Genomic DNA, 12,776 nt, shown 5'->3' with positions numbered 1-12,776 from the left:
TCAAAGGAACTCTTATGTTTTTTTGCGTCGTCCCCTTGTGTGCATTTTACCGGCGTCACATCTATCATGTAAATAATGTCAGTGAAGTCCTGGTGAACCCCGGCATAAAACACTTTCGTGATAAAAGTGTTTTCAGGACCAGTCTGTCACGAGAAAAAAGTGAAGAGATTTCCTTAGAACACGTGAAGCACGTGATGTGTGAAAAAGAGGAAGGAAGCAAGAGAAGAGGTTAGAAGGAACACATTCGAAGGAAGGCCCAACGCGGGCTTTGTTCACAGGAGTCGTGATCGCTGACATGTGCCTGCTGGACGGCAGATGCTTCTTCAATGGGGTCTCGGAATCACGAACTGCATGAACCTGAACCAGAAAACGGCCAATGTAAAATGAGCCTCGACTACAGGGCAAAACTTGTCAAAACCTTCTCACACTGGGCAGGGCCACAAAAGCGACCACCGGGGCTATAGCGAGGTTCCCGGTAGACCACGTCTTGTGCAACGGTGGTTCAGCCTACGTGCAAATCTTCCGTCATCGCCATCGAAGTTAAGGGCTACGGCACACCGACGTCGCAGAAGCCACGCCGGCTGGAAGTCCGCCTCGGCGGTAGTGGTGCGTAAGAATAATATTGTTCTCCGGAGTGATTGATATGCCAGGGTGGGGGCTCAGTGCGTGGAATTCCTATAGACACCTTTTCACGCACGTGTATATCGTTGGCTTTCCGCTGCTGTGGCGAATGATAAATTGCTTTTGTCTGTCTCTAGACCGCGGAGATTCGTGAAACAGTGGCTGAAGCCCTACACTAGGTTGAGTCGACACGACTGGCACGCTTACCCACATAGACTTGCTCTTTCGAGGCACCGCGTTGTTGCGGTCGCAAAGCTACGAGGATGCTTTGCCCACGTAGGAAGGTGTCTTGACGCAAGCAAAAAGTAGTTTGAGATTCAGATCTAAAACAAGCAGCCCGTTGATCAATCTATGACACAGAATGTTGAAGCACAATGCGACGCTCACACCTCAGACATTAAGAAAATTCTTAAAATGTGCAAGTCTGTAGAACCTCGCCTGAGAGAAGAATAGCTCGGGCTCCACCACAAGACTTGCTGAAGCATTTCACCTCAACAAGATGATAATTTTCAAACTAACAAACAGTACAGCAAGTTCATCTGTTCCCGTAAAGCAACCTCAAAACTAAAGACCACGATCCTTACACAGATCGGTAAAATGTCTCGCTTTCCCCGACCACATTCTGGAAGCGCCAGCTTCTTCAAACCCTTGTCTTGTCATCTACCAGAAAACAAAGCGTTTGTAACTCTCTCAGACGCCTTTACTGTAATAATCTTACGACATCATTGGCGATCTATAAATAACGGCACATTAAAAGTTCTTCTACCTTTAATCAGTGCCTACGCGTATTTAGACGCAGTGTAAAAACTTTGACGAACTTCCCTGCTCAAGTAGCCATTATACCGTGCTATGAGGTTGCAGCCGTAATTTATCCCGCAATGATTATAAAATGCATTTATAAACTCTTCTACTGGGACTACATGAACACAACAACGATGTTAGAATGCAATTCAGTAAATTTGTCAAAGTTCGAAAGGCATTTCGCTTATTCCTAAGCATTGTTTATGAGACAACGAGCTTACCAGTTCAGGGTGTTGCAGTAGTTCATGTTGAGAGAAATGATCTTCAATCCAGGAAATGGTGTAACAGCGTAGAAGGCACCTCTGTATGCATAAAGCACACGAAAATAGTGAGACTAAGATACAGAAAGTTGAATATTTTCAATGCACATACCTCTAAATTAATTTTCCTCTTTGATCATGTTAAAATCTAGCTCTTTTGGGCAACGTGAGTCCATTCGCTCTTTTTTATGAATAATACTTCCGGAGTACCTAGGCCGACATCAAAGCTGGCGAAAAACAGCGCAATAGAGGACGAGGACGCGGGAACACAGTAGACTGGAAGCGTTCGTCTGTGAACTTCTTGTCCTTTGTCCCGTCTTTTGCGCTGCTTTAAAATGTTATAGACTGGACGAGCGCTGAACTTACAACTGACATCTTTATTGCACCTACCGCTCGTTTTTACAGCGCATCAAACCGAGCACGCCATTCCAATCAAACCGACAATCAAAAGCATCAGGTATGCAAAGTACATTTTCACTGAAAGCTAACACGTGTACATGAATTAAACCGTGCGCACGCATCTTCCACACTCAAATAAAGTGAACAAAAGTGACAAACCGATAAAACCAGTTCCTAACAAGGATGAACAAGCAACAGGAAAAAACCGACAAAAAACAAAAAAAAACAAAAAACAATCAACAATCCATTTTCGAGGCGCAGGCTCACTTACCGCGATAACAGTAATTGAGAGTGAGTCGATGGAAAGTTAGAGGATAACCAACAAAAAACACGGTAAAGGAAATGATTGATATGAAACCTTTAAGATATTGAATATCAGCGTCAGGGAGCAAAATAGATGGCTTGCTGATGCAACTGTCTCCTGCTTCCTTGATAAAAAAACGCTTCCAAGATTTCACGTTCTGTTTTGCCGTTTGCCTTCTTTAAAAATTGTGTGTTCTCAAAAGTATCTTGTAAACCACGTTGCAAACGCATCGTGTGTAGCGCGTTCTGTGCTTCGTAGTGCATTGCCATCGTGAATCTTTATTTGTCATCGCGCATAATTTAGAGAGCTTGCAGGGTGCAGAAAACACCACTTCAACGAAAACACCACCTCACCAGGCCAGAAGAACCTTCAAGGCCTGGTGAGCAATGACCCGTTCGTAGTGCGTAGCTCTTTTGAAGTTGTAGCGTCTTTTACACAACTTGAGCCAGGGTTCGTACAGTGGTTTTTCTATAGATATAGAAGACCTTTATTGTTCAATCCTTTATCAAGAGTTGTTCAGAGCGGTTCGAGGCAAGATTGAGGATTTTGGAGAATTTGATTTTTGAAACGATGCAGGCCTATCAAGCAACAACTTCCTGGAATTGTTAAAGTTTTATTTGAATTCTACGGTTGTGCAGATGGAAGACAATTTCTATGTGCAAAGGAATGGTATATGTATCGGATCATCGGTGGCCCCCATCCTGTGCGACATCGTTTTGTCGCACAGGATGTCGTTAGCGCGCGCATTAGATCGAGGTTGCAAGACGGAAATGTCGTCAAAATATGTAGATATGTTGATAATTTTTTGATGGTCTTGAAAGCAGCTGCAGGCGAGAACTTCAAACGAATATTGCTACCGTAGTTAGTGTTTTTGAGGATGAAAGCGAGGGATTAAAATATACCTTTGAAGTGTCAGAGAATGATGAACTTGAGTTGTGGGATATTAGGCTGCGTTTCTTACTTGACCATATATGCATGGAGTACCTTCCAAGGTCAAAGAAGGCGCTGCTTCCTATTGATAGTGCTCGCTGCAAGCTAGTTAAGAGGGGCATCATAACCAATTGCCTTAACTCAGCCTTAAAGGGACACTAAAGGCAAATATTGGGTTGACGTTGATTATTGAAATAGCGGTCGAGAAACCTCGTAGTGCTACTTTGATGCTGAAGAAGTGCTTATTTTGAAATAAAATCACGTTTTAGTGGTCCGCATCGCTTTAGCGCACTTCAAATCATCCTCCTGAAAGCGGTATTTCGCACGTCACTTTGTTCGCGCCCAACGTTGGCCTCCTTTACTGCTCGGCGGCGTGCACTGGCGGCGTGTACCATTCGGGCATCGGGCAACATCACTTGCATGCGGTATTTTGTCGAACTTTCTGTCAGAGCGACTTTTACGAGCGTGCAAAACACACGCGGCAGTGCGCGATACCGAAACTACCACTGAGACGCGACCGCGTGAGCGAAGCAGGGCGCCTGGCGGCGTGTATCCGAAACATATCCCCTAGGATGGCTGGAGCCCATGCTGCGCCACTATTGGCTGGAGATGATAACGTGATCTTTGCGCGCTTCCGGTATTTTTTTTATTTTAGGGGCGTAGCTGCTCCTAGTCTAACCTTGTCACGTCTCCGTTGTCCGGCGTAAACGGATCTCCCGTATGATGCAATAGATGGCGCTGTCTCATAGAAGTACATACAAACTGCAGTTCAGGGACGGTATTCTAGATGGCGCTGTACACAATCTGTGTCGTCATCACCATTTCTCGTCTCATTTCCTAGATGGCGTTGGTCCAATAGAATTGTGTGCAATATGGCGCTTTTGTGAATCGACACTGGATGGCGCTGGAAGTGCCGCTGCTCTCCGATTGGCTGCTGCGCGGGCTGCGCGGGGAGCGAGCGGCTCTATCATTCTCCTGGATCGTCGCCGTACGTGTCGGATCGTTGGCGGAGCATGGACGATGTGCAGCGGCGGGCGCTCGCTTGGCAGCAGCCAGGCGGATCCCGTGACGGTGCGCGCCAAGGACGCCGCTGCGAAACGGGCTCAACGAGAAGCGAATCCCGAGACCATGATTGCTTCAGGAGCTTCGCCCAAGCTCTTCATAATTCACCCGTGGATATGCTGTAATTTTTTGTTTGTTTTCAAGCAACATGGCGGCGCCCATGTTCTACAAGAAAATTCGACGACGCACACCACCGAGGAAAGTAGGCGAAAGGACAGAGCGTCAAGAGGAACCGTGCCTGCCCCCTGCGGTAAGAGGCATGCGAGGCCCTACGTCACGTGTGCGACGGGAGTGGTCTACGAAATTCCGCTCACCTGTGGAAGGGTTTACATCGGCCAGACCGGCCGATGCGTAAACGATCGAGGGAGGGAGCATGTTCTTTCGATAAAGAATAATCTTTTGGCACATTTGCCTATGCACTGCAGCGCGTGTGGATGTCAGGCAAGATTTGCCAATATCACTATTTTAGGTAAAAGCAAGGAGGTGATTGAGCGAGAGATGCTAGAAGCATACTTCATCCGAAAGAAAAAAGATATATGTATTAGCGATACGTCGGTGGTACTGCGTTCAGCTGAATTTGATTTTTTTGACAGGTTTCTAAACTAGCACGTGCATTGAGAGTGGGCGATTGTTGGATGGGACGCATGGTGTCTTATTGCGCATGTGTGGCATGGTGTATATATTGCGGTGGATTTGCAAGAATAAAATTAGTTGCGAGTTGACGCTCTGTCCTTTCGCCTACTTTCCTCGGTGGTGTGCGTCGTCGAATTTACTTGTAACATGCACCAACTAGCCCAACAACAAGTTTTACTAAAGCCCATGTTCTAGTTTGTTTTGCACTGCTGCACTGAAGCCGTGCCCGCTGTAGAGATGACGCCAAAATGTTTCGGCTTTTGGGACGGCAGCCCATGTTCACTGTCGGCCGGCGCGGAAAACGCGGCACTTGTACTACTTCGGATCTTAGCTGTTTTAAGGTGCGAAGTTGTCTCACCTGTGGTATTTACGCTGCGCTCTTGTGTTCCGCGTAGCTACGACGATGAGAATTTGTTTCAAAGTTGCAGTCCTTTTGTGACGTGACAGGGTGCTGTTTCTTCCTACACCACGCGTTCACCCAAGAGTCCTTTGTCATCTTTTTTCTTATCACGCGATGCACCGCTTTCCAGCCCTATTGCAAAAACCAGCGCCCTTCCAGTACCCCCAGCGTGATACCAGTACGTTTTTTGGCGCTGGACCGCACTGGGAACACTGGTATTCGCTCGAATTCACTGGGACGTCGGTGAAAGTACTGGGAGAGAGCTGGGTCGCACTGGTAGAGCCACTGGCTTTGCCGCTGTGACGCTGGCGCTCACTGGGAAGCGCTGGAGACGCTGGAATTCTCACTGGCGTGCGCTGGCACATACTGGAGCCCGCACTGTTCTGCCAGTGCCGAGCGCTTTGGTATCGTTGCCAGTGCCGAGCGCTTTGGTAATGCTTTGGTATCGTTGAATATCGAATGTCTGATTCGATGGTACCGATAGATGCTATCCTAACGGGTCCCAAACATGTGTCACAAATTCTAGCTTTGCAGAGAAAGACGAGGAGATGCGCACTATGTTCATAATATACGTGATATGATCGATATACGTGAAATCACGGTCACTTTTATTGTTTCCCTGTCGAATGTGGAGCAAAATATGTTAATAACCCAAAGCAGCCAACACTAATAATATTGCTTTCTACTACGCTTTTTTTTTATTCATGCAGTGCCAATGAAGTCGTTAATTTTTGCGGAGCACGTAGCAGCAGTGAATACACATTTCGTGCATGCCGCTCATATATATCAGTTTTGCATTCGTGATGTGTTGCGGTAATGACTTCATATTTTAATGTTTATAAGTCTGGAGGCATTGGTCTGAACAAACAGAGCAAATTGTTACATCGCCATGCAGTTGGCAAGAAGTAAATGAGCTCTGGCTTCGCGACCCCTCCGAACGGAGGCCAGAAAAACAGCCGTCGTTCGATATCGCCACACCGGAAACGCATCTCGGGCAATTCTCGCACTTCAACTTACTTCAGGAATACGTTAGGTAACAGTTAAAAAGGTTTCGAGGTTAAAATGCAGGAACTTCAACCATCGCAACTCATTTGCGCCGAGATCGGTCCAACCCAGTGCGGCTCCCAGCGAGTGTTAGGCCTAGCGTACCGGCCGAGTCCGTCTACATGCCACCGGCGCTTCTTCGTTTAAGTACACGCAATTCTAACGTGTAAGATTTACTGTAAAGTATAATCTGGACATCCGTTAACCTAAATTAACCATTTTTTCTTGTGTACGGTGTCCGAACAAGGAGCGATGACCATCGATGCGACGCGCTTTCAGCAACGAACGAAGGCTCACCGAAAGCAGCCGGCCGCACTCGCCGGTACTTCTCTGACTCATACTTCAGAACACATACGTGTCAGCTGGTACGCGTTAGTGAACTAACACACTGGCATTTTTTTTCAGCTAATTGTACTTGTTTTTGCGTAGCGGTTTTATAGTTGTAGTTATCGATAGAACTGCAAGTCAGAATACAGACACGCCCGCCCGCAGTGATATCGTCGCTCGCGCGAGAAATACTCAGTATGAATTCATGCAGGCGCGTGTTTATCGAACGAGTCATCATAAAGCTTCTGTACATGTTCATCATTAGCAAGGGCGAGAAACGGCTGTTAAAAATCGGCAGTAACAGCCGTCAAACTGTACGCTGGTCCTCGATCCATTTGATATTTTTCGGAGTTAAAACGGGAATTCTCAAAGAAACCTAGCGCTCTTCCCATTTTAGGCATTTCATTCGTTTCCGGCCACCCTTTGTTTGTGTCTAATAAAGAAGCAAGCGTGATTTGGAAAGGAAGATCGCGTCTTCCTTGTATACGCGACAGGGAAATATGAAACGAAACGCTCTCTTACTGTATTGACTAGCCCTTTTACAGCGATATTGACGTGTTTCAGCGTGGCGCAGTGGTAGAGTACTCGCTTGGTGATTGAGAGGTGGCGAGTTCGAATCCTGGTGGTGTAGTTTTTTTTTTTTTTTCATACGGCTTTTTTTTTATTGCACTAATGCTTTCTATATGACTTTATTTACTAATATATTGATGTAGGGCACATAGGCACCGCCGTTTTAACGCTGTAGAGCCGTTTTGCGCTTGAGTACCCAGCGCCTCCCAGTAAAACGCCGCTCCAGCGGCCCAGTATCCAGCGCGACGCTGGGCCCATAATCAGGCATGGCACTGGACGCTGGTACCCAGTGGCGCTGGGTTTTGCAATAGGGAGCTCTCGCGCTGTTGGGTACACTGCTTATAAAACGCATGTAGTAATAGCGCTTGGAGCCTTGCTGTTCGCTAGATGGAAGTATACGCATTAGGAAGGACGCTGAGATGCGCATAGCGGGTGCCTTTTTTTTTCTTTCGCCGACTAGCGGGATGCTGTCTACATTTAGCAGTAAAAAATACACGGTGAAGATAAATCGTCTTTCGAAAAATATTAACCTAGCCTGTCCGATTATCTCTTTGCCAATCCGTAAAATTTCAAAGCCTTCGATCACTCTATCACATTAAAAGTAGGTAGTGCAGATCTGTTCTCATAGACTTATGGTTAAACTAACGTCCAAAAAAGTTTTGTGCTGTTTGGAAAAATTGAAATAGGAAGCAGTAAACGGTACATGCCAGCTTCGATGCATATCTCTGTCATGTTGAATCAGATATACAGTGCAAGTAGTAGTGTCCATTGTTGCCCATGTAACATGAATGTTGCAAAAAAGCGTATTATTCTCAAACAAAAGTTGGTTATTGAATTCAAAAACATAATCGGACAGTATACATGACACACATGATATTTCCAGACACAGTTATTAGAAATATTGTACACATTCTTTTTATTACTGTCACTGAACATATTACGCAAGAGTGTTGTTGATATAGACATGACAAATGAACTGCAAATATGTTTTGCATGAAAAAAAAAACTGGCAGGAAGCATATTGAAATGATAGACAGTATGATAAGACACAGACAAAAGGAGACAGACATGTGCACGCAATAAAAAAATAAATAAAACATTATATTTCGTGCACTTCTGAAAATGAAATCATTTGCGAGTCAGTGCACATGTCTGTCTCCTGTCTGTGCCATTTCACGCCGTTTATCATTTCACTGTGCTTCAAAACCAACTAGCCCACAAAGAAGCATTAAGTGCAGGAAGCTTTCCTAGACTGTGATATGTTTTGAAAGAAATGACTCTGAGAGAAGAGTACTTCACAACACATGTTATCCAAGACAATGTCATGACCACATTGAAATGACACTTCCAGGATCCTATTTAAAATACCATGTTAGACGACAAGGCTGAACATCTTTTACTTGAAGCAGGATTAGAACACCACAATACGTCAAGCGGTGTTAAATTTTGGAACAAACTGTGTGTTCTAATGCCTTGCACTGATGCCATATTATTGCACCAGAACGCCATTCACAGAAAGATATGTGCTCCTACCCTTTCCTTAAATAGCGTGTTCCTTCGTCCGGTTCATGCAAATGCACGGTCCACCCGATGTAGCTTTCTTTATGGTCTGTGTGCAGCTTAGAGTTAGTCTTAATCTTTCTCCTAGTGATCTTATTCATGGTATCATGTTATTCAGTAAGCATCACCACCCCCAAGAAAATGTTTTTCAATATCAGTCTTGCCTTGGAGGTATCACTAGGCATACGATACAGCTTGGTAAGCACACACTTGAACCTGAAAATCTAATTTATTAATTTATTCATTTGCTTGTTTGTTTTATTTAGTTATCTCGTACGTACCGCCGGTCTTGGGCAGGAGTGAATATAAAACTATGCAAGAATAAATGAAAGAACATGAGAATACATCAGAGAAATTGTCGTGTACGGAACCTTACTGCTGCATGTGACAGCACTCGGCACTGCACACGACAAAGTAAATGTTGAATGACATAGCTGGTTTATCAAAAGCAAGCAAAGAATACTATTACACACCTAGTTGTTCAGAAAACAAGGGAAAAGGATATGAGAGGAGAAATCACAGCAAAGAGTGCGAGATTGCATCTGAAAATTGACATACACAGCATCTTAATGTCCTCGCGCATCACAAGTTAGGAGTAAAGAACACAGCTAGTTTTAAAAAACAAAGAAGAATTACCGCATAGCAAAGGTGCATGACAAGTGTAAGGAAGGCCATGAAACCTATTAACGTGAACAATCGAATTCACTGAAGAAAAACCAACTAATACAGCATTGGAACACCTCGGCAGGCAGATCATTTCAAATATGGGTACTGCATACACTCGGTGTGCGACGGGGGTGGTGTATGAAATACCACTAACTTGTGGGAAGTCCTATGTGGGACAAACGGGCAGATGTGTTAATGACCGCATGAGGGAACACGCAAACAATCTAAACAAGGATTTCACTGCGCACCTTTCGGCGCATTGTAAGACCTGCTCTAGTGTGCCAAGATTTAATGATGTGAGGATTCTGGGCAGAAGCCATGATAAAACGGCGCGTGAACTTCTCGAGGCTTTCTACATCAAAGAGAAGAATGATGATTGCGTCAGTCAGACGTCAGTCTTCCTGTACAATGCGGAACACAATTTTTTCAAATCTTTGATATTGTTACGGTGAGAGATGTTTATTTTACAAGGTGGGATGATGGATGGTCGCGGAAGGCTTAGCCCAGAATCCAACTCCACTTCTTCCTTCTTCTCTTTCACCCTTCGTCGAAAGTCCAGTATCAGTTCCCCCGTTGCAGACGATGCCCACCGGGCGAGTCAATCAGTGTCGCGCATGAAATTGCTTCAAACGGGCGACATGCACGACGTCAGTTCTTCTGGAGCGACGGCCGGTTGATGTGAGCCGTGAGACGACGTACGTAACGTCGCTAAGGCGCGACAAAACGACGAAGGGACCTGTGTAGCGGGCCAGAAACTTTTGATACAAGCCACGCTTGCGGTATGGAGTCCACAGCCACACCATATCTCCTTCACTGTACGAGACATGTCGATGTCGCTTATCGTAGCGGGCCTTCGAACGGTCTTGGGATGCGAAAGTCCGGAGACGTGCGATGCGCCTTGCTTCCTCTGCGTGACAGAGGGTCTCTGCAAGAGGTGGCGTTTCCTGATCCGAAAACGGGAGAATGGTGTCGAGAGTAGTGCGTGGCGGGCGGATGTAGAGAAGGTAAAACGGGCTAAAGCCGGTGGTCTCATGCAGCGCAGTGTTGTAAGCGTAAGTCATAAAAGGTAAAATAGCGTCCCAGTTCTTGTGCTTGGAGTCAACGTACATAGCAAGCATGTTAACGAGCGTCCTGTTGACGCGCTCAGTCAGTCCGTTGGTCTGAGGATGGTACGAAGTGGCGTGACGAAACTGGGAAGCAGACCGGCGGAGGAGCTCTTCTACGACGTCGGCGACGAACTGACGGCCACGGTCACTGATAATCGCGCGGGGCGACCCATGCCGGAGGATGATGTAGCGTAGCATGAAGTCCGAAACGTGATCGGCCGTTGCGGTAGAGATGGCTGCGGTTTCAGCATAACGAGTGAGGTGGTCAAGACAGATTATAATCCAGCGGTTCCCAGTGATCGATCGCGGAAAAGGACCCATCAAGTCAATACCGACGACCTCAAAGGGGAAACACGGAGGCGGTATGGGATGGAGAAGTCCCGGCGGCGCGCTAGTTGGACGTTTGTATCTTTGGCAATGCTCACAACTAGCGACGTATTTAGCTGTATCTTGACGTATGCGTGGCCAGTAAAAACGTTCCAGTGTGCGGCGATAGGTCCTGGCAAATCCCATATGCCCGGATGTAGGGTCGTCGTGCATAGCTTGCAGCACGTTGGGTCGCAAAGCCTTTGGGACAACCAAAAGTAGGCGGGCCCCCTGTGCAGCAAAATTTCGCTTGTAAAGAATGTCATCCCGTATAACGAAAGGGGACTGATGCGGCTTATTGGTGGCAGATGAGAGGAAAGGAGCCAGACTATGGTCTTTGCGTTGTTCAGCATGGAAGGTGGCCAAATTTGGAAACGGCGAGTCAAGAGCTGCCAGACAGTCGTCTAAATTGTCGGCGTCACATTCAGTCGTGGGAAGGGGAAGTCGCGACAGGCAGTCAGCGTCCGCGTGACGGCGGCCACTCTTGAAGCACACATCAAAGTCATATTCTTGCAAACGTAAGGCCCAACGTGCAAGACGGCCGGAAGGATCACGGAGACCAGTGAGCCAACAGAGTGAGTGGTGGTCTGTGACGATAGCGAATCGGCGGCCATAGACGTACGGGCGAAACTTGTGCACGGCAAAGACGACCGCCAGACATTCTTGCTCTGTAACGGTGTAATTGCGCTCAGCTTTACTCAAACAACGGCTTGCGTAGGCAATGACATGTTCGACAGCTCCGTGACGCTGAATTAAGACTGCGCCGATACCAATTCCACTGGCGTCACTGTGCACCTCAGTTGGGGCTGATGCGTCAAAATGGCGAAGAATAGGCCCGGAAGTGAGTAGAAACTTCAGCTGAGAAAACGATGACTCGCATTCTTTCGTCCACTGGTAAGGCACGTCTTTGTTGAGCAGATGAGTAAGGGGTTGAGCGACATCAGCGAAGTTAGGAACAAAACGCCAGAAATATGAACACAGGCCCAAGAAGCTTCGAAGTTCTCGTAGCGAGCGTGGTTGAGGGAAGCTGCTGACTGCGGTGACTTTATGGGGACCAGGTCGAACGCCGTGCTTGTCTACGAGATGTCCAAGAACTATAGTCTCACGATCACCAAAATGACATTTCTTTGAATTCAAGGTAAGTGCTGCTTTCTCAAGGCACGTGAGAACAACGTCAAGTCGACGATTGTGTTCCTCAAACGTGCGGCCAAAAATTATGACATCATCAAGATAACAAAGGCATATTTCCCATTTTAAGCCACGGAGAACTGTGTCCATAAAGCGCTCAAATGTGGCAGGAGCATTACATAAACCAAATGGCATGACATTAAACTCAAATAGACCGTCTGGAGTTGTAAACGCTGTTTTTTCCTTGTCGGCAGAGTGCATGGGAATTTGGCAATATCCAGATCTCAGGTCTACAGAAGAAAAATACGAAGCAGAGTGCAGACAATCGATAACATCGTCAATTCGGGGAAGCGGATATACGTCTTTTTTTTGTGACAGAGTTCAGCCGCCGGTAATCTACACAAAATCTCCAGGAACCATCCTTCTTCTTTACAAGTATAACAGGCGCCGCCCAGGGGCTAGATGACTCCTGAATCACTTTCTTTGCTAACATTTCTTCCACCTGCTCAGCAATAATTTTACGCTCAGACGGAGATACCCTGTACGGTCCCTGGCGGATAGGATGGGCGGAACCAGTATCAATCACATGGCGAGTGCGT

At 46.5% G+C, this 12,776-nt stretch overlaps 1 protein-coding gene across 1 annotated transcript in view; it reads right to left on the bottom strand.

Annotated features, from left to right (window-relative positions):
* The window catches only part of LOC119395570 (sphingomyelin phosphodiesterase), a 661,730-nt gene that overhangs the window by 342,922 nt on the left and 306,032 nt on the right, over positions 1-12,776 (bottom strand). Inside the window, exon 7 of the mRNA XM_037662549.2 lies at positions 1,644-1,724. Coding sequence (XP_037518477.2) covers positions 1,644-1,724 — 81 coding nt within the window. The remainder of the gene's footprint in view (positions 1-1,643; positions 1,725-12,776) is intronic.

This window comes from Rhipicephalus sanguineus, chromosome 6 (genome assembly GCF_013339695.2).
Source record: "Rhipicephalus sanguineus isolate Rsan-2018 chromosome 6, BIME_Rsan_1.4, whole genome shotgun sequence".
Lineage (NCBI taxonomy): Eukaryota > Metazoa > Arthropoda > Arachnida > Ixodida > Ixodidae > Rhipicephalus > Rhipicephalus sanguineus.
This window is presented reverse-complemented; position numbering and strand designations above follow the sequence as displayed.